The sequence below is a fragment of the Sorex fumeus genome, unplaced genomic scaffold (genome assembly GCF_029834395.1).
Source record: "Sorex fumeus unplaced genomic scaffold, SorFum_2.1 ptg000148l, whole genome shotgun sequence".
NCBI lineage: Eukaryota > Metazoa > Chordata > Mammalia > Eulipotyphla > Soricidae > Sorex > Sorex fumeus.
The window spans coordinates 485761-510059 of NW_026606205.1; the positions used below are offsets into that span (position 1 = coordinate 485761).

Here is a 24299-nt window from a genome sequence, read left to right on the forward strand (position 1 = left end):
GAGGAAGGAAGGAAAGAAGGGAGGGAGGGAGGGAGGGAGGGAGGGAGGGAGGGAGAATGGAGGGAGGGAGGGGGGATGGAGGGGGGAAGGGAGGGAGAGAAGAAGAAGGAAGGAAGGAAGGAAGGAAGGAAAGGAGGAAGGGAGGGAGGAGGGAGGGGGTGGAGAGGGGAGGGAAAGAAAAGGAAAGGGAAGGGATGGAAGGGAGGAAGGAAGGGGGAAGGAAGGAAGGATGGGAGAAAGGAAGGGAAGGAGGAGGGCTGGGGATGTGACTCATCCACAAAACTTATGCCTTGCATGCCTGAGACTTGGGTTTAATTCTTGACAGAAAAAAACATTCCTAAATATATCTCCATGGGCCTGAACATGTGGCTTGGTAGCTGCCTCACATGTATGTACACTGCATCCCGCCTACACCACTCTCCAAGTGTGATCCCCAGAGGTTCTACCGGCACATAACCAGTACCACAAGGGTGCGGACCCTGTAGCACCCCAAGAGTCAACTACCAGAGAGCAACACGATCAAGTGTGCGACCCATGCACATCTCAACAACAATGACGTCAAAGAGAAGGAAAGAGCAGAAATGATTTTCAAAAAAGAACAGAGGTGGGGCTGAAGCGATAGCACAGCAGGTAGGGCGTTTGCCTTGCACGTGGCCGACCCGGGTTCAATTCCCAGCATCCTATATGGTCCCCTGAGCACCGCCAGGCATAATTCCTGAGTGAAGAGCCAGGAATAACTCCTGTGCATTTCCGGGTATGACCCAAAAAGCAAAAAAAAAAAAAAAAATGTATTTTATGGGGGCTGGAGCGATAGCCCAGCAGTAGGGCGTTTGCCTTGCACATGGCTGACCAGGTTCGATTCCCAGCATCCCATAGGGTCTCCCAAGCACCGCCAGGAGTGATTCCTGAGTGCAGAGCCAGGAGTAACCCCTGAGTATCACCAGGTGTGACCCCCAAAAAACATTAACAGAGGGGTCAGAGCAATAGAACAGCTGGAAGGGAGTTTGCCTTGCACACAGCTGACCTGGGTTCGATCCCCATAACCACATATGGTCTTCCGGCCCTCCATCACTGATTTCTGAACACAGACCAAGCAGTAGGCCCTGGGCACTACCAGGCATGACCCTCTCCCCAACACACACACGTGTGTGTGTACATGCGCGCACACACACACATATACACACACACACATACACGTGCGTGCCTGCACACACAAAAAAGAACAGAGACTGTTCACTCTTGACCAAAACCAACTGGAGGCCCGGGGAGGTCATGCACAGAACTGAAGGACACGCTTTTGCATGTGGGTGTCCAGGTTCAGTCTCCAGCACCATACTGTCCCCCGAATATTGCCAGGTGAGCACTTGGCCCCTGAGCATTTCTGGGTATGCCCCCCCCAAAAAAAACACCAAAAAGTCCTAACTCAAAGTGAGAATATAGCTCCCAGGGGATGGGGCTCACGCCAGGCACGTGTGAGTTCAATTCCCTGTTCCACATGGGCCCCCAGCACCACCAGGTGTTGTCCTGTCAGCTCTGGAGCACTGTAGGACCCCCAAGCACCAGAGGGGCAGCCCAAGCTCATCTCTTCGATTCCACTGTTCTTCCTGCATTAACATACACCTCAGAGAACTGGGCCCTACGCAAACAGGATGAGAACGCTATTCGGGTCTCTCAAAGAGGAATCGAAAGAGCTATGCCAGGAATATCACGATTCACTCAAATGAGAGATAGAATCCGGAGTTCTGATCTCCGTCAACGCTCAAGAATCAGGGACGCTGTCTCATTTGCCAAGACATCAAAAATCAGATGGGCTGGACACGTAATGAGGTTTATAGACAACCGCTGGACTAGAGCCATTACTGACTGGATTCCACGGGACATCAAAAGATCGCGTGGACGCCAACCTACAAGATGGTGAGACTTCTTCGTCAAAACCCTGAATGATCGGTTTGAGGCTCTGCATGTTCCTAGAACGAACAGAAGCCATTGGGCTACGCTAGCACGCAACAGGAATGAATGGAGACGTTACTGGCACCTGCTCAAGTAAGATCACAGATCACAGATCATCCTGTTATTCGTCGATTGCCTCGAGCAGGCCCCAGTAACGTCTCCTTCATCCTAGCCCTGAGATTATATTCAAGGTTCTTTAGGAGAATGAGACCCATCATTGTTACTGGTATTTGGCATATTGGGTACGCCACAGGGAGTTTGCCAGACTCTGCCGTGTGGGCAGGCTACATTTGGTAGCCTGCCAGTTTGTCAAAGTAGGAATGAGGTGTCATAATAAGATGTCGTGCGGCCGCAAATGCGGCCGCGCAGTTCCGAGAGCTGATTTTTATAGTCTCCTAGTCTTGGCCGCTGATGTAGGCTTGGAGTAGGCTTGGAGATCTCGGCCCCGGAACCCACGTGGCTTTGTCCCTCTGCCGGTACCTTCAGGTGTGCGGAGAGTGGTCTCAACATGGTGGTGGCTGGTCCTGGAGGTCTTCGGCTGCTGGGGCCCTGGCCCTGGCTCAAGTAAATCGATGAATAATGGGGGATCAAGTGATCAAGTGATTAGTGAAACACCATGTGGTACAGTTGTAGAGTTTTTGTGCTTGGGTTTCAGTTATACAATGATCGAGTACCCATCCCTCCACCAGTGCCCATTCCCCACCACCAATGATCCCAGTATCCCTCCCACCCCACCCCACCCATTCCCCCATCCCACCCTGCCTCTGTGGCAGGGCATTCCCTTTTGTTCTCTCTCTCCTTTTGGGTGCTGTGGTTTGCAAAAGAGGCATTGAGTGGTCTACAGTCAACTTTCAGCATGCTTCTCCCATTCTGGGAGGATCCTCCCAACACCCTTTATTTGGTGCTCCCTTCTCTATCTGAGCTGCCTTTTCCCCTAGCATGGCAGCACGGAATTATTTACAGCAGCTGTGCTATTCATAAATGTCAAAATCTGTAAAGAAACATGATGTTCTTCAGTAGGTGAGTGGATAAATAAACTGCTACGTCAAATAATAAAATACTTCTCTGCTCCAAAAAAGAAATGAGTTCTTCCAGCCTCAAAAAGACCTGGAGAGGGGCTGGAGAGATAGCACAGCGGGTAGGGCGTTTGCCTTGCACGCGGCCGACCTAGGTTCGATTCCCAGCATCCCATATGGTCCCCTGAGCACCGCCAGGAGTAACTCCTGAGTGCAGAGCCAGGAGTAACCCCTGTGCATCACCAGGTGTGACCCAAAAAGCAAAAAAAAAAAAAAAAAGACCTGGAGAAACCTAAAAAATAAAAGAAGACAAACTTGGGTTAGGGTAGAACCTCAATGATCAGACACCTGAGAAGGTCTGGTTTCAAGCCTGAGTTCATGACATTCTGGGGCCAGAGTGACAGTACAATGTGTAAGGTGCTTGCCCTGCCTGTGGCCAACCTGGGTTCGATGTCTGGCACCCCAGATGGTCCCCCAAGCACTGCCAGGAGTGATTCCTGAGCTCCAAACCCAGGAGTAAGTCCTGAACATCTCTGGGTATGTGTCCTCAAATTCGTCGATTGCCTCGAGCAGGCCCCAGTAACGTCTCTTTCATCCTAGCCCTGAGATTATATTCAAGGCTCTTTAGGAGAATGAGACCCATCATTGTTACTGGTATTTGGCATATTGGGTATGCCACGGGGAGTTTGCCAGACTCTGCCTTGTGGGCAGGCTACATTCGATAGCCTGCAAGTTTGTCCAAAGTAGGAATGAGACAATAAGTGTCCTCAAAACAAAATAAAAATTACCAGACCGGAGTGATAGTACAGTGGGGAGGGTGTTTGCCTCACAGACCACCCACCTGGGTTCAATCCCCAGCATCCCATATGGTCCCCTGAGCACCACCAAGAGTAATTCCTAAGTGCAGAGCCAGGAGTAAGCCCTGAGCATTACCAGGTGTGACCCAAAAAACAAACAAAAAAAAAATTCCATCACATTCTGGAAAAAGCAGAACGAGGGATGCAATAAAGAGATCAGTAGATGCGGGGTTCTGGGGTGATTAGAGAGGGGGAGATAACTGCTTAGAGCACAGAGCATTTTTAGGGAAGCGCAAATACACTGCCTGAGCCAACGATGGCTGCATGCTATTATATATTTTCGAAATCCACTGAAGGTATAATAACACCAGGGGGAACACTTAGGTAAATTATGGGCTTCGGGTGATTGTGATGTAGCAATATAGGTTTACTCTTGGTAAAAATAAATAACTGGGGCTGGAGCGGTGGAACAGCGGGTAGGGTGCTTGCCTTGTGCACAACCATCCCAGGTTCCCTCCCCCGCATCCCATATGGCCCCCCAAGCCCCACCAGGAGTGATCCCTGTGTACAGAGCTGGAAGTAAATCCTGAGCACCACTGGGCATGGCCCCCAAAACAAAAACCACAAAGAAGAACTACCAATCTGATAAGTGCAGTCGACCCTGGGGGAGGCTATGCCTGCGGGAGAGACAGTAGAACTCTCTGTGCCTTTCTCTCAATTTTATCGTAAGGCTACAAGGGCTTTAAAATCAGAGAGAGGGACTGGAGCACAGTGGGTAGGGCGTTTGCCTTGCACGTGGCCGACCCAGGTTCGATCCCCAGCATCCCATAAGGTCAGTCCCCTGAACACCGCCAGGAGTAATTCTGGCATCCCATATGGTCCCCTGAGTATTGCCAGGAGTCATTCCTGAGTGCATAGCCAGGAGTAACCCCTGTGTATCGCTGGGTATGACCCAAGAAGCAAAAAATAAAATAAAATAAGAGAGAACCAATGCTGGGGCTGGAGCAATAGCACAGCCGGTAGGGTGTTTGCCTTGCACACGGTTGACCCGGGTTCGATTCCCAGCGTCCCATATGGTCCCCTGAGCACCACCAGGGGTAATTCCTGAGTGCATGAGCCAGGAGTAACCCCTGAGCATCGCCGGGTGTGACCCAAAAAGAAAAAAATAAAAAGAGAGAGAGAGAGAGAGAGAGAGAGAGAGAGAGAGAGAACCAATGCTGACTCCTTTCTTATTTCTTTTAAATTAAAAAATATTTTATTTTTATAAAGTTGTTCATGATGATTTATTACATTCAATATTCCAACACTATTGCACCTTCCCACCATCTTTATTTCCAATTTTCCCAGCCACCACCCAAGCCTGACCCAATTTCAGGCCCTAAATAATTTATTTTGTATTGCTTGTTATGAATAATTCCCTAAAAATGATCAAAAAAGATTTCCTTAGAAGAAAGTGTATGAGGATTGTCGTGTCTCACCCTGGAGCCATTAAGCCCTTAGATAAGAGATTACTGGCAGGTCCTTACAGGTTGAGTCTTGTGTGCTAATATTTTCCTCATCAAGGTTGGTTGTCTTCTATTTCACATCCCATCCAATGTGGAGTGTTACTGCTGTTATATCAGTGGTATATCAGTGGTGTGGAGCATGAGAGCATTTGCGGCCATACACTCCAGGAATTCTAAAATTTTGAATGGGGTGATAGAGCTAGAGTGAAATTTTTAGCTGGTGACTTTGGGGCTCAGAAGTATCTCTGCAGCTTGTTGGTCTCTTCTGAGATTTATTTATGAATCTATAGATCGTGGCCGGTTAAAGAACTTACATGGCACCAGAGGCAGTTCATGGGCATAACTGCCAGGCTCCCGGAAGAACGGGGACATGGGGGGAGGTCACCCATTTCGGACTCCATGAAAGCCTCGATATTTCAGTCACAAAACCCATATACCTGAGATTTTCCACAGATTTGTTCCTGGATGAGGCTCATTCCAAACATACAGAGTCCGGCTGTGAGCATGGCGACGATTACCCAATGGAGGTTTTCGGTTGCTGAGGCTCTGTTTGGATGGGTAAAGAGCTCACCTGGCCCGCTCTGGGGTGCCCTGAATATGACACTCAGCCTGCTGTGAGGGTCTAGAGACATCTCTGCCATCTTTTAATTCTTATTTAGTTGTTTTTGTTATTTTAACTTGATTTGGGGGCCACACCCAACAGTGCTCAAAGCCTGCTCCCAGTTTTGTATTAGGGGATCATGCACTGCTAGGAGTTGAACCAAGGGCTCCAGCAGGGAAATCATCTGCTCTAGATCTTTGAACTATCCTTGGGCTCCAAACCTCTCTCGCTTCACATTCCAGAACCTTTCTTTTCATTTTTCTTTTAAGGGTGGTGGTAATGGGTACACCCAGCGGTATTCAGGGCTTACTCCTGGCTCTTCACCCTGAGATCACTCCTGGTGGTACTTGGAGGACCATCGGGGATGCTGGGAATCGGCTATGTGCAAAGCAAATGCCCTACCCACTGAATTATCATTCCTAGAGCTCTTTCCTTTCTATTTTCAACCATAAGCCAAACCATGTGGCCCATAGTATGCAAGTCCTATGGTTCTCTCTTCATTTGTGCTCTAACGGCACTTTCTCCTTTCCATTATTTAAAATTACCGAACTTCCCTGGGCTTTAGTTATTTTCTCTCTGAAAATAGCAGCAAGGGACTGTGATAAGCTTCAAATGAATTAAATTAAAGCTCTTATTTCAGTGCTTAGCAGAGATCATTTCAACTCTAGGATAGAACTTTTCGTTTAGAAATTGTTTTTCTAACACACATTAATTACAAATTCAGTTCTGTGTAATTCCACAAGTAGCCTCTGCAAGCCTGATCAGAGGAATGAAATACTAAAAAAAAAAAAAAAAAAAGGTTGTTATTTATTTACAAAAGTCCCGTGGCCAAATGGAATGTATCTTCTGTTTCAAAAGACCTGGGTTTCGGGCTGGAGAGATAGCACAGCGGGTAGGGCGTTTGCCTTGCACGCGGCCGATGACCCGGGTTCAATTTCCAGCATCCCATACGGTCCCCTGAGCACCGCCAGGAGTAGCTCCTGAGTGCAGAGCCAGAAGTAACCCCTGTGCATCACCAGGTGTGACCCAAAAAGCAAAAAAATAAAAATAAAAATAAAAGACCTGGGTTTCAAGCAAATCCTGGACTTTTATGAGCCTCAACTTCTTCATCTGTAAAATTAGAATAACATGACTTCAAGTAGAATTTCTTTTTCCCCTGCCTGGGAAGTTAAGCGGTAATGCATGGCAAAACACTTGTAATTATGAAAGATGATGTTTTGGAGTTATCCTCGGGACTGTGGAAGGTGTAAGAATTCAAGTTGGGGGTTAAAGTAATAGTTCTACAATGGGCAGGGGGCTTTGCTTGCCTTGCATGATGCCAACCCAGGTTCAATCCCCAGTAACCCAAACTGTCCCCTAAGCACCAACAAGAGTGCATTAACAGGAGTAAGCCCTGCCTACAGCTGACTGTGGCCCAAAAATAAAAATATTTTTTAAAAAATTTAAAGCTGTCTGGCCAAGGGTAAATACTCAATATATGTGAGCTACTATTATTTGCTTTATTTTTCTTGTTTTGGAAATTCTGGCCAAGAGTCAGTAAAAAACCAAATGGCACACTCTGCGAAATGGGAAAACTAAGTTTCAGTTATGCTGTTGGAACCCCTCTTCTCCAATGACTGAGTCCGGAACAAAGGCGAGAACTCCATTTTTATAGAGTATTTCCTGGGGGATGGGTTGTTTGCAGGAGGCTGGCAGGCCAGTACAGAAGCAAAAATTCCCAAGTATGTTCTTTTGCAAAGCAGGATCTGGACAACCTTAAGTACATGAGCACACTGGAAGAACATTCCCAGATTGCCAAGGTTACCAAGCAAGACTGTGACCATTTCCAGGACATCCCAAATACTACACTCCAAGGTTATATCATGTCACCCAGACTCAGCTGCCTGTTGGTAGCTCCTGCTCTCTGGCATTAGCCTGTTCGAAACGTGGGCAAAGGTATCCTTTCGTCACCATTCTTCTATTTGCTTCCTCCTCAAAAACAAGAAAACTGGCTCAGTGGCGAAAAGCTGGCTTAGTGGAGAAAAAGTCTAACAAAAATGTGAGGTGCACCCGGGGTTCCACAAAAGAAAAAAAAAGCGGTTTAGCTATCCAGGTGCTATCCGTTGCTAAACATAGATATATGTGTGTGTGTGCTGTATGTATATATGTATATACACATATATATGTGTGTGTATACATACATACGTATATGTGTTTATATATATGTAGATAGGTGGTGTTTTGGGGTCATTCCCATATATATACATATATATATGGGGGCGCACTTTTTTAACCTTCTTCCTCTCTCTCCATTTTAGCTTTCATCTCTTTTAAGGCACTTTGAGCAGTTCGGATCTCCTGATCTCCGCTCGGAGTCCACGCAGAACCCAAGGGCACAGAAACCACGCGGCTCCCTTGCATCCTGTGCGAGACCTCTTCAAACAATAAAGTTTTATTGAAACCAAATAGAAACAGGGCACCCGGCCAGTTTTGCCGCAAGAGCCAATCAGAAACTACAAGGCGCGTTATAACGAACGGGCTCCTCCTCCAATGGGAGGGCGGGATGATGTCCCGCCCCCTCCCCCAAAATCGGCCTGGTGAGCGCGGAAGTGCGGCCGGAAGTCAGTCATAGAGTTGAGGGGCCAGAGCGGCCCGGTTGGGAGGTGGCAGGAAAGGCTCGGAACAGCTGCCGGAGGTGACGGAGCTGCGGCCCCGCCTGGCGCGCTGGAAGAGGAAGCTTCCAGGTAGCGGCCCGCAGAGTCTGACCCAGGGTACGACGGGGCAGTCGGCGGGAGCCCACGGTCCCGGGGCGGCCTCTTTAAGGGAGGGGGGCGGAGCCACGTGGAGGTGCGTGCGGGGGCGGTCACGTGGCCGGGGGGCGGCCTTGGGGCGCCAGTGGAGGCTGGAGGGAGCGTCGTCGTTGGGGTGGACATCATGTGACCCGCCCCCCACCCCTCGCCTCATTCAGTGCCCGGGGGTTCAATGGGCTGCATCTGGTGGGATTCGGGGCCAGGCCCCCGGCTGGGGGGAGAGGGTGGGCGTGGCAGCCCCCCAGTCGCAGCCCTCCTCCCCCCAGCGTGGCCAGGTCACCCCCAGCCCCGTGTCCCTGCAGCCCAGCCCCGGGACTGCCCGCCCCACCCCCCCGCCCGCGTCCAGGGGCCTCCAGCTTCCCGCCCTCTTTCCTTGCAGCTCCAGACATCGGGAGCCCAGGTCCCCCCACCCAGCCATGAGTGCCGAGGTGAAGGTGGCAGGGCAGAACCAGGAGCAGTTTCTGCTCCTGGCCAAGTCCGCCAAGGGGGCGGCGCTGGCCACACTCATCCACCAGGTGCTGGAGGCCCCTGGCGTCTACGTGTTTGGGGAACTGCTGGATATGCCTAATGTCAGAGAGGTGGGTGCCCCGAGGGCAGCTTGGGGCAGACGTTTGGGTTGGAGGATGGAAGGGGCAGGGCTCGTTTTTGGCAACCCCATAACCGGTTAGTTAAACAGCAACAAAAGCCGTGGCTCATCGGCAGCCTCATTGGAAGCAAACAGACCTCTTAGGCTCTCTCTGGTGGTGAGAGATATGTCGAACCCAGGACTATTCTTTTTTTTATTTGCTTTTTGGGTCACACCCGGCGATGCATAGGGGTTACTCCTGGCTCTGCACTCAGGAATGACCCCTGGCGGTGCTCAGGGGACCATTGGGATGCTGGGGATCAAACCCCGGTTGGCCGATGCAAGGCAAATGCCCTACCCGCTGGGCTGTTGCTCCAGCCCCAGGACTATTTTTTTTTTTCTTTTGGGGTCACATCCAGCGATGCTCAGGGGTTACTCCTGGCTCATGCACTCAGGAATTGCTCCTGGCGGTGCTTGGGGGACCATGTGGGATGCTGGGAATCGAACCTGTGTTGGCCATGTTGGCTGCGTGCAAGGCAAATGCCCTACCCGCTGTGCTATCGCTCCAGCTCCAGGGACTATTCATTTTGATGTAGAAGAGGCCCCTGACTCCAGCCCTGCCCCACCAATCTAAAGGCTTGTTATAGTTGTTAGGATTCCAGTCACTTGTATTTTACCGCCTGAATTTTCTCTGAAAGGCTGTAAGACTAAACACTGACCCCTTTTCCCAGAAACCTCTCTGAAATCTGTTTTCCACCAAAACCAAAAATAAAATACCAAGTATGGAAGCAGCTAGAAGAATCATCTGGCGTTCGCCTCTTAAACTAGACACTAAGATCTGCAAAAATCAAAACCAACCCTGCGCTTTTTAATGTTTTTCCTTTTCTAAATTTTTGTTGTTGTTGTTTGGGAGACATACCCAGCGATGCTCAGGGGTAACTCCTGGCTCTACACTCAGGGATCACTATTGGAAGCGCTCAGGAAACTATTTGGAATGCCAGGGATTGAACCCCGGGTCAGGGGGCTGGAGCGATAGCAGAGTGGGTAGGGTGTTTGCCTTGCACGCAGCCGACCTGAGTTCGATTCCCAGCATCCCAGATGGTCCCCCGAGCACCACCAGGAGTAATTCCTGAGTGCATGAGCCAGGAATAATCCCTGTGCATCGCCGGGTGTGACCCAAAAAGCAAAAAAAATTAAAAAAATAATAAACCCTGGGTCGGCAGTGTGCAAGGCAAATGCCCTACCTGCTGTATTATCTCTCCTGCCCCCCCCCCCTCCTTTTTTCTTTTCCATCTAAGGAAAATGGAGATGAGAACCAGAGAGATGGCTCACTGGGCTGAGCTCATGGCCCGGTTTTTTCCCTGGCACTGAGGTTGGCTACACACTGGCAGGAGTGACCCCCAAGCACAAGCCCCAAGTAGCTCCTGAACACTGCCAGGTGCGGTTCCAAAAGAACAGAAAAAGAAGAAGAAGAAAGGAAATTCTGGGAGCAAGGATCTGGCGCAATGCCAAAGTGCCTGCCTTATATTTCGAGACCTGAGTAGTTCAGTAGTTCGGTCCCCAGCCCTGGGTGAGAGGGAAGTAGAAACGGTTCCTGCCTCTCCCTGCTGTTGTAGAATAATCAGGTGAGGTCCTGGTGAAGTGGGAAGTCCGGGGCCAGAGAGCTAGTCCAGCGGGAAAGATGCTAGCCTTGCATGTGGCTGACTCGAGTTTGATCCTCGGCACCTTCTATGGTCCCCCAAGCCCTGCCAGGAGAGATCTCTGAGCACAAGAGGCAGGAATAAGCCCTGAGCACCTTTTGATGTGGCCCCAAAACAAAACCCCCCCAAAAAGAATGATCAGGTGAGTTGTCAGCAGCCAGTGTGAGATCCACACATCCTGTTCTCCCCACTTCGCACGACTCAGATAAGTTAGATAAGGAGAGAGTTGTCATTCCCAAAGGCACACGGCAGGATGCTGGAGCAGGATGCAAGGAGCGCCCCAGAACAGCAGATGAGGGGTGTGTGTGTAATTTCTGTCTGGGGAAACCCCCAGCCTTGCGTAGGGAAGCCTGGAGGTGCCGAAGCGGGACCCAGGGTCTCATACATCCAAGAGCCCATCCTCGGCCCGAGTGTTCAGTTTAAATCACAGGTCAGGGAGTTGCTCAAAGAGCTGAACACATGGTTTGCACGCGGGAGGCCCCGGGTTCAATCCCCAGTACCATGTCATCCCTCAGGCACTGTCAGGAGCAACCCCAGAACATGGCAGGGAGTAGCCCTGGGTACTGCCCGGTATGACCAGAGAGAGAGAGAGAGAGAGAGAGAGAGGAGGGGGGTTTGGGGAGAGAGGAGAGAGAAGTTTAAATCCCTGATCCCAGAATAGCTGGTAGATGGGGTCAGAGCAATAGTCCAGCAGGGAGGGAGCTTGCCTTCCACGCAGCTGACCCAGGTTCTAGTCCCGGCATCTCATAGGCTTCCCCAAGCACCGCCAGGAGCCTGAGCACAGAACTAGGAGTCAGCCCTGAGCATCGCTGGGTGTGGCACAAAAGCAAAAAAAAAACCACAGGCTGGGGTGGCCCATAACACCCACACTTTTTGTTTTTTTTGCTTTTTGGGTTACATCTGGCAATGCACAGGGGTTCCTCCTGGCTCTGCACTCAGGAATTACCCCTGGCGGTACTCAGGGAACTATATGGGATGCTGGGAATCGAACCCGGGTTGGCCGCGTGCAAGGCAAACGCCCTCCCCGCTGTGCTATTGCTCCAGCCCCAACACCCACACTTTTGCCACCGACTTGCCATGCTGTGGCAGTGTAATGTGGACAAACTCCAGTTTTCAGGGTGATCGAGTCTTTGGAATCACTCTGTGATGGACAGAGTGGTAGCGAGCCTTCCCGCTCTGCAGCAGAGTTAAGGAGAAGCCCTCCAAGTAGAGACCGAGCCTTTGGCGGTTGGGGGAACCCGCCGCCGCTCCTTCGAGAACCGCAGAGAAAGCACCAGGCACTTGGCTGCAGCGATCAGAGGAACGGTCGGCTCTGAGAGTGCACCTGCATCTCTCATCTGTCAAGGAGAAAGATTTTTTTAGGTGGCACTGTCTTGAGGAAGTGCCAGAGGGATTGGTGACGGGGCCCAGGGATGCTGATGCTGGTCTCTGGTGAGGTGACAAGTATTGCAGACCAGCGGGACTTGGCCACAGTCTGAGCCCCGACCTCAGTAACTGCTGTGGCTGCTGCATTTGGGCCCTGGATTTGGGGTGGGAGGGGTCAGAGTGACAGTCCAGCAGGGAGGGCATTTGCCTTGCACACAGCTGACCCAGGTTGGATACCGGGCATCCCACATGATCCCCCCGAGCACCACCAGGAATAATTCCCGAGTAACTCCCAAAGCCAGGAGTGAGCCCTAAGTATCATATGGTGTGACCCCAAAACAAAAACGAATTTTGATTTTTGCTTTTTGGGTCATACCCGGCGATGCACAGGGGTTCCTCCTGGCTCTGCACTCAGGAATAACTCCTGGTAGTGCTCAGGGGACCCTATGGGATGCTGGGAATCGAACCCGGGTCGGTCACGTGCAAGGCAAACACCCTACCCACTATGCTATTGCTCCAGCCCCCCAAAATGAATTTTGGGTCCAAGATGGGAGAAGAGAGCTTCGTGTACTGGGGAGAGGACAGACACCAATGGGTTTTGACCCGTGAGCTAGTGTTTGAGAACCACCAATGGCGAGTGCCTCCGTCACCCTCACCCATCAGCAGGAAATTTCAACCGGTCTTTGTGGAGACACAGCCCGGGGCTGAAGGCACTTGCCTTGTGCGCAGCCTGCCCAGGGTGGATCCCTGGCACTGTCTGAGGTCCCCAGAGTGCCATCAGCAGTGATCCCTGAGCACTGCCAGGTGTGCCCCCCCCCACCAAAATCTGAAAACTGTCATCGACAAAGGGCCTGGAGGGAGGACTCTGTCCTCCTGGAGGGAGAGCAGGAGCAGGGTGCTGTCCCGTGGGAGAGGCGATGCTGGAGAGGAAAGGCGAGGCAAGAAGGTTCAGACAAGGGAGGCTGGAGCAATAGCACAGCGGGGAGGGCGTTGGCCTTGCACGCGGCCAGCCGGGGTTCGATTCCCAGCATCCCATATGGTCCCCCAAGCACCACCAGAAGTAATTCCTGAGTGCAGAGCCAGGAGTAACCCCTGTGCATAGCCGGGAGGGGGCAGCAGGGCCTGCCCACTCTGGGCACATCACCACCTCTCCTCTCCCTTCGTCTTTGCAGCTGGCCGAGAGTGATTTCGCCTCCACATTCCGGCTCCTCACAGTGTTTGCATACGGGACATACTCAGACTACCTCGGTAACGGAGGGGCAGCAGCCCCAAGCAGGGCAGTGGGAGAAGGGTACTTTTCGGGGCCTTGGCGACATTCCAGGGTGCAACCCCACCTAGATCCTCCATACAAGTAGAGCTGGCACTGGAGAGAGAGTCCAGCAGGCAGGGCACTTGCCTGGCATGCGACCCACCCACGTGCCTGTCCCCAGCGCCCCTGAGCACCACCAGGAGTGAATCCTTGAGCACAGCTGGGTGGACCCTCCCCCCACCCCCCGGAACAAATCAAGACAGGATTTGGCATGAAAATTAACAACACACATGCCCGTGAGCAGGGGAGGAATCAGGGGTCCCTCTGTCCTTCCTTCCTAGCCGAGGCCCGGAACCTCCCCCCGCTCACGGAAGCTCAGAAGAATAAGCTTCGACACCTGTCGGTCGTCACTCTCGCCGCCAAAGTCAAGGTGAGTGACATGTGGCCAGGACCGGGACCACCTTTGCCCGGGGCCCCCAGTCCCCGAACTTCCTGCCTCCCCACCAATCCCTCCTGGGCTGGTGTCTGATACTCCCAGAGACTACCCTGGTTTTTTTGGTTTTTTTTTTTTTTTTGCTTTTTGGGTTACATCTGGCGATGCACGGGTTCGTCCTGGCTCATGCACTCAGGAGTTACTCCTGGCGGTGCTCAGGGGACCATATGGGAAACTGGGAATCGAATCCAGGTCGACCGCGTGCAAGACAAACGCCCTACATGCTGTACTATTGCTCTAACCCCTACCCTGGTCTTTTTCCTTCAGTCATTTGCAATTCTGCACAACAGCTTTGGGGCTTGGGGTCAGATAGCAGCTGGGGTGCAAATCGAAAGTCCAGGAGTTCGGGTACCCTGGTTGGATCCCCCGCACCGCATGGGGGCCCCTCCTGCCCAGCACTGCCAGGAGAGTCCCGAGGACCATGGGGTGCGACCCCAGGACAATATAGCAGCTTGGCTGTGTGCTGTGGATGTTGGGGTGAGGGTTGGCCTCCCGCAGATGAGACCAAGTCCAGGGGTCTCTTGTGGGGAGGGCCGGGTTCTCCAGCTTGAGAAGGGCCCCCGGGGAGTGGAGTGGCTGTGTCTGCTTCCCCTCTGGCTCGGGGTTTCATTCCTTTGGGTTTGGATTTGATTTTGGGGTCACACTCAACGATGCTTGGGGCTTACTCCTGGCTCTGTGCTCAGGACTCATTTGGCAGTGCTGGGATGCCAGGGGCTGAACTAGATCGGCCTCGTGCAAGGCCGCACCCTCCCGGCTGTACCTGCTCATGGCTCTGCTGCGCTGTTTTCCGGTGTCCCCTGCCCTCCTGCCTGCCTGGCGACCCCCATGTCTCTTGGCCAGCTCTCGCATCATTAGCCTGAGCCTTATCTGATGGGCTGATCCAGGCGTCCCTGAGTCTTATTCTGATTGGCCGACCCAGTGGTCAGGTGACCATAAGGGGTGCCTGGGCTTGAACCTGGTCGGCCGTGTGCCAGCAGGACCGGCTCTTCGGCCCCAAGCTGTTCCGTTTTCGAGGCGGGGCTGCTCGCGCTCGTTCTGCCTCGGAGCCAACCCTGAGAGGAGATGATGGGAGCAGGAGTGGAGGGCAGACCGAGGCCGGGGAGGGAAGCGACCCCCGGAGCCGCTCGCCCAGCCCCCCCCGCCCTGTCCTCCCTCCGGCGCAGTGTATCCCCTACGCGGTGCTGCTGGAGGCGCTGGCCCTGCGCAATGTGCGCCAGCTGGAGGATCTGGTCATCGAGGCCGTGTACGCCGACGTGCTCCGCGGCTCCCTGGACCAGCGCAACCAGCGGCTGGAGGTGGACTACAGCATCGGGCGGGACATCCAGCGCCAGGACCTCAGTGCCATCGCCCGGACCCTGCAGGAGTGGTGAGACTCCGGGGCGCCCCGAAAAGGGAGGGCCGCGTGGAAGTGGGCGCGAGTGTCCTGGAGTTCAGAGCCGAGATTCAAGGGGACCGTGAGGAGGACGGGGAGGGCGTTTGCCTTGTGCAGGGCGACGCTGGTTCAATCCCCGGCCCCGCCCATCTGGTCCCCTGAGCCCACCAGAAGTGATCCCTGTCCACAGAGCCAGGAGTAACCCTGAGCACCGCCAGGTGTGGCCCAGAACAAAAACAGGAAACAAGGGGGCTGGAACAAATAGCACAGTGGGTAGGGCGTTTGCCTTGCACGCCGGCCGACCCAGGTTCGATTCCCAGCATCCCATATGGTCCCTTGAGCACTGCTGGGGGTAATTCCTGAGTGCATGAGCCAGGAGTAATACCCCTGAGCGTCACCAGGTGTGACAAAAAAAAAAAGAGGAAACAAGATCATGGGAATCCTCATTCTTCCAGATCCTTCTGGTGGGAGAAAGGCGGGGGAGGGCCTGGGAGGCAGAAGGCAGGAGCCCTAACTTCATGGCCTTCCTGACGGGCAGCGTTGAGAGGCTGTTGGGTGGGACAGTGGCGGGAACCAGCGCTTGCCGCCCCCTGCTCGCCCTTCCTGTCTGACTCCCCGTTCCCTGGCACAGCCTGTGTATCTCTCTTGAGTGTCTCTTCCTCTATTTTCTGCTTTTATGTACTCCAAGCATTTCTGGTTGTTTTTTGGGATTTTGGGTGTTTTTTTTGGGGGGGCACACCCACGGTGCTCAGGGGCTCCTCCTGGCTCTGCACTCAGGAATTACTCCAGGCGGTGCTTAGGGACCACATCGGATGCCGGGGATGGATCCTGGATTGGACGTGTGCCAGGCAGACGCCCTCCCCGCTGTACTATTGCTCCAGCCCCTCCAAGCATTTCCTTATACCTCCTTTTTTTTTTTTCCTCTTTGAGAGGGTGCTCAGGGCCCGGCAGCCCCTCCCAGAGATCCTCGGGAGGGGTGAGTTGTCTCTGGGTGAGAAGCTGGTGCTGCCGTGGACTCCTGGTGCCATCCTGGCCGTGCCTGGGGGCCCCAGCGGCACCACACCCGGCAGTGCTTGAGAACCGTGCGGTGCCCAGGATCGAGTGGGGGCCAGCCGCGGGCAGGGCAGGCGCCTTCACCCCAGCCCTTCCTGCCCAAGCCCTCCTCACGCCTCTCGTTCCTGCCAAAATATCCTCTGGCTCCCAAGTGTGGTAGCAGCTGGCGTCCTGGGAGCCTGGCAGGGGTGCCAGTCCTGAGCAGGGTTTGGCTGCCAGTGTGCTGCATTCTTTTTTTTTTTTAACAATATTAACTCATTATTTAAAAAATTTTTTTTTATTTTATTTATATTTTTTAATTGCTTTTTGGGTCACATTCGGCAATACTCAGAGGTTACTCCTGGCTCTGCACTCAGGAATTACTCCCAGCGGTGCTCGGGGGACCATATGGGATGCTGGGAATTGAACCCGGACCGGCCGCTTGCAAGGCAAACACCCTACCTGCTGTGCTATCACTCCACCCCCTCCTGATTATTTAACGATATGGAGCGATAGCACAGCGGGTAGGGCGTTTGCCTTACAAGCGGCCAACATGGCCGACCCGAGTTCGATTCCTCCGCCCCTCTCGGAGAGCCCGGCAAGCTACCAAGAGTATTGGATATGCCAGACACAGTAACAACAAAGTCTCCAATGGAGACGTTACTGGGCCCGCTCGAGCAAATCGACGATCAACGGGAGGGCCTTTACCTTTACCTTTACTTATCAAAACTTTGTAATAATGTTTGGAAATATTTCCGACACCATTATTTGCATTTAAGTTTACATGCTATTTTTGACCTGTTACAGCTTTTACATAGGTTATTACATTTAGTTTTATGTTGTATTTGCAATTTCTGTCATTGTCTGAAAGCTTCATAAAGATATTATGCTTGGAAGGTCCCTTTCAAGGGAAGCTCTCTGGGGTGAATGACCTATTTCTTTTTTTGGCGGGGGGGTGTCACACCCGGCAATGCACAGGAGTTACTCCTGGCTCTGCACTCAGGAATTACTCCTGGCAGTGCTTGGGGGACCATATGGGATGGGATGCTGGGAATTGAACCCGGGTTAGCTGCGTGCGTGTAAGGCAAACGCCCTACCTGCTGTGCTGTCGCTCCAGCCCCTGAATGACCTATTTCTTTAAATCTAGTATTGCACCGCATTCTTGTCGAGAACTGTTATCATGGGTCTGGAGCGATAGCACAGCGGGAAGGGCGTTTGCCTTGCACACGGCCGACCCAGGTTCAGTCCCCCAAGCACCGCCAGGAGTAATTCCTGAGTGCAGAGCCAGGAGGAAACCCTGAGCATCACTGGGTATGGCCCAAAAAGCAAAAATAGAGGGGCTGGAGAGATAGCATAGCGAGTAGGGCGTTTGCCTTGCACGCGACTGACCCGGGTTCGATTCCCCAGCATCCCTTATGGTTCCCCAAGCACCGCCAGGAGTGATTCCTGAATGCATGAGCCAGGAGTAACACCTGAGCATCGCCGGGTCAAAATAAAAAAAAAAAAAGCAGAGAGAGAGAGAGAGACTTGTTTGTGAGTGCATGATGACAGGTCCCCCCCCTCACACCCTCGGACGCCTGTCTGTGCCCGCGCAGGTGTGTGGGCTGTGAGGTGGTCCTCTCCGGCATCGAGGAGCAGGTGAGCCGGGCCAACCAGCACAAGGAGCAGCAGCTGGGCCTGAAGCAGCAGATCGAGAGCGAGGTGAGCCGGCAGACGAGGCGGGCGGTAACCCCGAGCTTCCGGGAGCTCCGTTGGCCATCACGCACCCCTCCCCCGCCCCCGCCCCCCCAACCACCCACTCCACCTCCATGCCCCCTTTCCGGATAGGTCGCCAACCTGAAAAAGACCATTAAAGTGACGACCGCCGCTGCCGCCGCCGCCACCTCTCAGGACCCGGAGCAGCACCTGACGGAGCTGCGGGAACCAGCCCCGGGCACCAGCCAGCGCCAGCCCAGCAAGAAGGCCTCCAAGGGCAAGGGGTGAGCCGCTCGCTTCCGGGGAACCCCGCTTGTCCTTGAGCAGCTGGGCTGCCTGCACCCTCTTCGCCCGTGTGCCAGGGAGGGGGGCCGCAGGGTGAGGGGCTCCCTGCAGCCCCTATCTCTCTGTCTCTCTCCTTCTCCCCCTTGCCAGGCTCCGTGGGAGCGCCAAGATCTGGTCCAAGTCGAACTGAAGGGACCGTGGTTTCCACCGTGGGCATCTGGGCTTCCATCCACCTGCCCGCCCCCCCCCCCCGCCCCCCAGGAGCCCGCCGAGGGCCTTCCTGTGCCCCTGGTCAACTGATAATTCTGCGTTCCTGTACCTTCCCCCCCCACCTCCCTCCCCTCCCCACCCCAAGCGTAGACGGGAGACAAGTACAAGTCATGCTTGTGTTGGCACTTGCTGTTGGACGCGACTCTCTTATTTGGCCCCATTGTGTCCCGCCCCCCCCCCCCCCCGCCACGTTCTCTGCCCGCTTCGCCTTCCTAATACTCACGCCATCGAGTAGGTGGGGTTGTCCCGTCGCCCCAGCAGCCCCCCCACCCCCCACCCCGCATGCCCCCGGCTGGTCTCGGCAGCCTCTCAAGAGCCAACCAGTGCCACCTGGGTCCCCACCCTGAGTCCTGGGACCGGCTCTACCACCCTCGGGGGCCAGAGTCCTTCCCGCTACAGCTCTTGCCTCCCTTCCGGTCCCGGGGCGCCGCCCCCTCCCCTCCCTGGGAAGGGCCCCGTCTCTTGACGTTGCCGAGAGATGGTTCTTTCTCGGCCCTGGCTAGCCTGCAAAGGCCCGATGGCAATCCCAAAAGGGTTTCTCCCGACTTCCTTTGGTGAATTTGATGGGGAAAGGAAGGGGAATGAGGATTGTATTAAAAAAGAAAAACAAAGTATATATACATAAGTCTATATATATATATATATATATAAAACGTGACACAGAAATAAATCTATGAGAAGTCTATCTACAAGCATGCCCTGAGCTGGGTATCTTCTGTCTTTGATGGCTCTGGGTGGGAAGGAAGCTCATTTCCAGTCCACTCAAAAAGTCAAGTTTGGGGGCCCGAGCGATAGCACAGCAGGGAGGGCGTTTGCCTTGCACGCGGCTGACCCAGGTTCGATTCCCAGCATCCCATGAGGTCCCCCAAGCACCGCCAGGAGTAATTCCTTTGTATATGAGCCAGGAGTAACCCTTTGGGTATGACCCCAAAAACAACAACAACAGAAAGTCAAGTTTGGGGGGATAAAAAGAGGACCAGGAGCCAGGGAAATGGTACAGTGGGCGGGCCTCTGGCCTTGCACATAGCCGGCGCAGTTTTGATTCTCGGCATCCCATATGGTCCCCTGAGTGCGCCGTGATTTCTGAGTGCAAAGCCAGGTTAAGTCCCGTGCACTGCTTGGTGTGACCCCAAAAAGAGGACCAGAGACATAGGTGCTAAGTCCTGGCCTAGGTCCCTGGAGGTGGATTCTGGGTCGGGCTGGCAGCGCCAGCGGGAAGCACAGGCTTAGCGTGAGTGAGGACCAGAGTTTTGGCCCCCGCACCACGTTTCCTCTTCCCTAGGACCACTGAGGGTGTCTTCTGTTAAGTCCAGTAGGGACCGGAGAGATCGAACAGCAGGTAAGGCACGTCCCTTGCTTGCAGCTGACACGGGTTCGAGTTCCTAGCGGCACCGATGGCCCCTGAGCTTAGAGCCAGAGTGAAGGACAGAGAAACCGGTCAGAGTGACAGCAACGACTGGCACGGTGCTTGCTTTGACAGCGACTGACCAGGGATTGATCCCTGGTACCACAGAAGGTCCCCGAGCCCAGCCAGGAGTGACCCTTGAGCGCAGAGCCAGGAGCAAGTACTGGCGTGTGGCAGACCCCAGTTCGTTCCCTGGCACCTCTGGGCGTGGCTCTGGGGCCCCTGAGCACCACGGTGGTGAACTGTGTCATGCCTGGGCTTGAGCGTTGCCACCAGGCCGAATATCACTGGCAGTGGCCCCTTGGTCAGCTGATCACCTGAGCAGCTTTTGGAAGCTCCCCCTGCTCCCCCAACCCCCACCTAAAAAAAAAAAAACCCAGAGAAATGGCCTGGGGGTGAGGTGCTGACCGTGCACACAACTGATCCCAGTTCGATCCCCAGCACCACACAGGGGCCCCCAAGCACTGCCAGACTCACTCCTAAGCACAAAGCCAGGAGTAGCCCAAAGCCAAAAAGAAAAAACATGAAAGAATAAGCCACAGTCCATGGGTGAGATTCGCGTGGTAGGGGACATGGTCAGCATATATGAAACATGCAGTTCAATCCTAGCACTGCTAGGCCACCATTGGGTATGGCCTCTCTTCCAAAGAAAAAGCAGGGCTGGCTGGAGCGATAGCACAGCAGGTAGGGCGTTTGCCTTGCATGTGGCCGACCCAGGTTCAAGTCCCGGCATCCCATATGGTCCCCTGGCACCGCCAGGAGTAGTTCCTGAGTGCAAAGCCAGGAGTAACCCTGAGCATAACTGGGTGTGACCCAAATGCAAAAAAAGTAAAAAAAAAGAAAAAGCCTCTGGCTTGCTTCCCTTCTGTGGCGATGGCTGAAGTGGTAATAGCCCAAATGAAATTCAATTCTTTTATGACTTCTGACCAGAACCAGAACCGTAAAAGGCATTCCAACGCACCTCCCCACATTCGTAGGAAGATCACGTCTTCCCCCTCTTTCCAGAGAACTGAGAAATAGAAGGTGCAGTCCATGCCCCTCTGGAAGATGATGAGGTTCAGGTGATGAGGGGCCGAGGCAAAGGTCAGCAAATTGGCAAAGTAGCCCGGGTTTACAGGAAGAAATATGTCATCTGTACTGAGTCCAGCGGGAGAAGGCCAGTGGCACAGCAGTCCGTCTGAGCATTCACCCCAGTACGGGGCTTATCAATGGACCAAAATGGGACAAAGACCGTGAAAAGGCACTTGAATGTAAAGCCAAGCCTTGCCAAGTAGGAAAAGGACAAATATAAGGAAGAAACACTTAAGAAGATGCAGGGGGGCTGGAGTGATAGCACAGCGGGTAGGGCGTTTGCCTTGCACGCGGCTGACCCAGGTTCGATTCCCGGCATCCCATATGGTCCCCCGAGCACTGCCAGGAGTGATTCCTGAGTGCAGAGCCAGGAGTAACTCCTGAGCATCGCCAGGTGTGACCCCCCCCCAAAAAAAAAGAAGATGCAGGAACCACGATATCTTATATGCAACTTGATTAAAAACTGTAAGATAAAAAAAAAGTCTCTGAAGCTAAAAATAACCATTGGTCATATGTAAGCACCTTCTGCAGTCTCTGTGGCCAGTATTTTATCAAATCCTGTTGAGAGATTTTATATACAAATATATATGTGTGTGTGTATATATATATATATATATATTGCTTTTTTGGGGTCACACCCAGCAGTACACAGGGGTTACTCCTGGCTCTGCACTCAGGAATTACTCCTGGCAGTGCTCGGGGGACCATATGAGATGCTGGGAATCAAACCCAAATTACCGCGTGCAAGGCAAACACCCTACCCGCTGTGCTATCACTCCAGTCCCTGAGATTAGATATTCTTGTTTATTTTTTTGTTCTGGGACCACACCTGGCAATGCTCAGGAGTTACTCCTGGCTCTGTGCTCAGGGGTCACTCCTGACAGGGCTTGGGGGAGCCACATGGGGCGTTGGGGATTGAACCTGGGTTTGCCTGGCAAGGGCACTACCCACTGTGCTATTGCCCCACCCCGAGATTAGAGATTCTGTGCTTAGGTGAATGTTCCAATGTGGAGGGCCAGAAAGGAGTTGAAAGGGGTCAGCTCTGACAGGGACAAATCACCCTAAAGCAGGTGCGTAGAATACAAAGAAGTGCCTTATCGGGGCTGGAGCGATAGCACAGTGTGGAGGGCATTTGCCTTGCACGTGGCTGACCTGGGTTCGATTCCCAGCATCCCATAGGGTCCCCCGAGCACCGCCAGGAGTAATTTCCGAGTGCAGAGCCAGGAGTAACCCCTGAGCATTGCTGGGTGTGACCCAAAAATCAAAATAAAATAAAATTCTAAAAATAAAAGGATCGAGGCACCCTGATTTCTGATTTCTCTGATTCCTAAATGCCCCACCACTACCGTGGTAGAGTGAGTCAAGTTCCATCCTCCTGGCCAGAGGATGGAGAAGGGAAGCCTCCGGGAAAGGGAACCCAGGAAGAACCCCTGGGGGACTGGACTTCAGAACCGAGTTTACTGAGTGGCTGACCCAAGCCCTGTGAATACAGCTGCAAAGTGTCTCACTGACCGCTAGGTGGCGCACAGGCCGGGCGGGGGCCACCAAACCGGGCGGGGCGCCCAAACTTGGGAAATGAAACTTGGTGATGGACCCTGGTACAAAGTGGGCAGATGACTGGAATCTCACGCGCTCCACCCAACAAGCTTGTCCTATGGGGCTTTCACAAGGCCCAGCGTCTCCAAACCGTATTTCCAAGTATCTGCGGTCCGACTTGAAATGACACAGCACACAAAGAATTCCTCCTGGGAAGGAGCCAGCCCCCAAGATGACCGATGACCGAGGTGTTTGGATTTAAAGCAAAGACTCCGCAGCAGCTGGTATAATCGGATTGGAGAAAGAAAGGGAGGAGAGAAGCCCCTGAAATGGAAAGATTTGTCCAGAGACACGTTGTTTCTATTTGTTGAGATAGAGATATCAACAAAGGAAGGGAAGATAAAAAAGAACCAGAAGATAGATGTTCATTTGAGAACTGAAAAATAACAGTCACCAAATTAAATATTTACTGGATGAGTTTAAGAGCAGAAGGGACAGAGAACTTTGAAGTTAGATCAATAAAAGTTGTGCAACCTGAACAGGCAAAAAAAAAAAAAAACATTAAAAAAATTTTAAAGGCCAGTACCTGGGGGGGGTGTCAGGTGGATAATACCAAAAAGTCTTAAGTTGGCATCAAGGGCTTCAGAAGGTGAGGAGGAAAGGGCTGAAGTAGAAACGTTAGATAGGTTATGGGGACCAGAGAGATAGTTTCATTTTCTTTTTCTTTTTTTTTCCTTTTCTTTTTGGGTCACACCGGGCTATGCACAGGGATTACTTCTGGCTTTGCACTTAGGAATTACTCCTGGTGGTGCTCAGGGAACCATATGGGGAATCGAACCCAGGTCAGCCCTGGGTTTGCAAGGCAAACGCCCTAACTGCCTTGCTATCTACAGCTCCAGCCTCCAAAGAAATAGTTTCAGGGTTAAGGCACTTGCCTCGCACCAGGTGGTCTCAGATTTGATTCAACCAGGGGTCTTTCATGTGCATAGACCCAGGAATAGCCCCTAAGCGTCACGAGATATAGCCTAATTCCCCTCCCCCACAAAAAAGTAGAGCATCAAATTGACTATATCAGGAAAGAAGAACGATCTCAAGTAACCAACTTATGTGTCTATCTTGAGAAAGTAACAGAGAAGAACAAAAAATAAAGTCAAAAGAAAAATAGAAACAGAAGTTAAATGAAATTAAAGACAGAAAAATGGGGGTATGGAAACCAAAATTGTTTTTTTTTAATGATCAATAAACTGACGACATACTGTTAAAAATAAAAGAAAGAAAAAAGAGGTAAGGCACAAATAATCAGTGTATTTAGAGGAGATGGACCAATTTCTTGAAAGCCATAAGCTACAAAAAAACATCTATGGAAAGAAAGGTAAGTATAAGATATACAACTACAAAACAATATAAAAAGTATGAGTTAGAGGGGTGCTGGAGCGATAACACAGCGGATAGGGCATTTGCCTTGCATGCGGCCGACCCAGGTTCGATTCTCAGCATCCCATATGGTCCCCCAAGCACCACCAGGAGTCCTGAGTGAAGAGCCAGCAGTAATCCCTGTGCATTGCCATGTGTGACCCCCCAAAAATAATTATACGTTAGAAAG

At 52.7% G+C, this 24299-nt stretch overlaps 2 protein-coding genes across 4 annotated transcripts in view; one reads left to right on the top strand and one right to left on the bottom strand.

Moving 5' to 3' along the window:
- The window catches only part of ZNF384 (zinc finger protein 384), a 168242-nt gene that overhangs the window by 53833 nt on the left and 90110 nt on the right, over positions 1 to 24299 (bottom strand). The window lies entirely within an intron of this gene.
- Positions 8485 to 18848, top strand: COPS7A (COP9 signalosome subunit 7A). Of its 3 annotated transcripts, none has more exons than XM_056106826.1 (8): positions 8485 to 8619; positions 9038 to 9236; positions 13461 to 13536; positions 13879 to 13967; positions 15194 to 15396; positions 18030 to 18135; positions 18262 to 18413; positions 18565 to 18848. In XM_056106826.1, exons 2-8 carry the CDS (start codon positions 9075 to 9077, stop codon positions 18602 to 18604), a joined length of 828 nt encoding a protein of 275 aa, XP_055962801.1. In that variant the 5' UTR covers positions 8485 to 8619; positions 9038 to 9074; the 3' UTR covers positions 18605 to 18848. The 3 variants fall into 3 exon arrangements, with proteins under 3 accessions (XP_055962801.1, XP_055962802.1, XP_055962803.1); XM_056106827.1 differs by having other exon boundaries at positions 8494 to 8592; XM_056106828.1 differs by having other exon boundaries at positions 8579 to 8695.

What these genes read in the sequence shown, in the direction of transcription:
- COPS7A (XM_056106826.1), top strand. Translation starts at nt 9,075, where the DNA reads ATGAGTGCCGAGGTGAAGGTGGCAGGGCAGAACCAGGAGCAGTTTCTG. An exon ending in GACATACTCAGACTACCTCG is followed by an intron (nt 13,537 to 13,878) that starts GTAACGGAGGGG and finishes CTTCCTTCCTAG; the next exon opens with CCGAGGCCCGGAACCTCCCC. An exon ending in GCCCGGACCCTGCAGGAGTG is followed by an intron (nt 15,397 to 18,029) that starts GTGAGACTCCGG and finishes GTGCCCGCGCAG; the next exon opens with GTGTGTGGGCTGTGAGGTGG.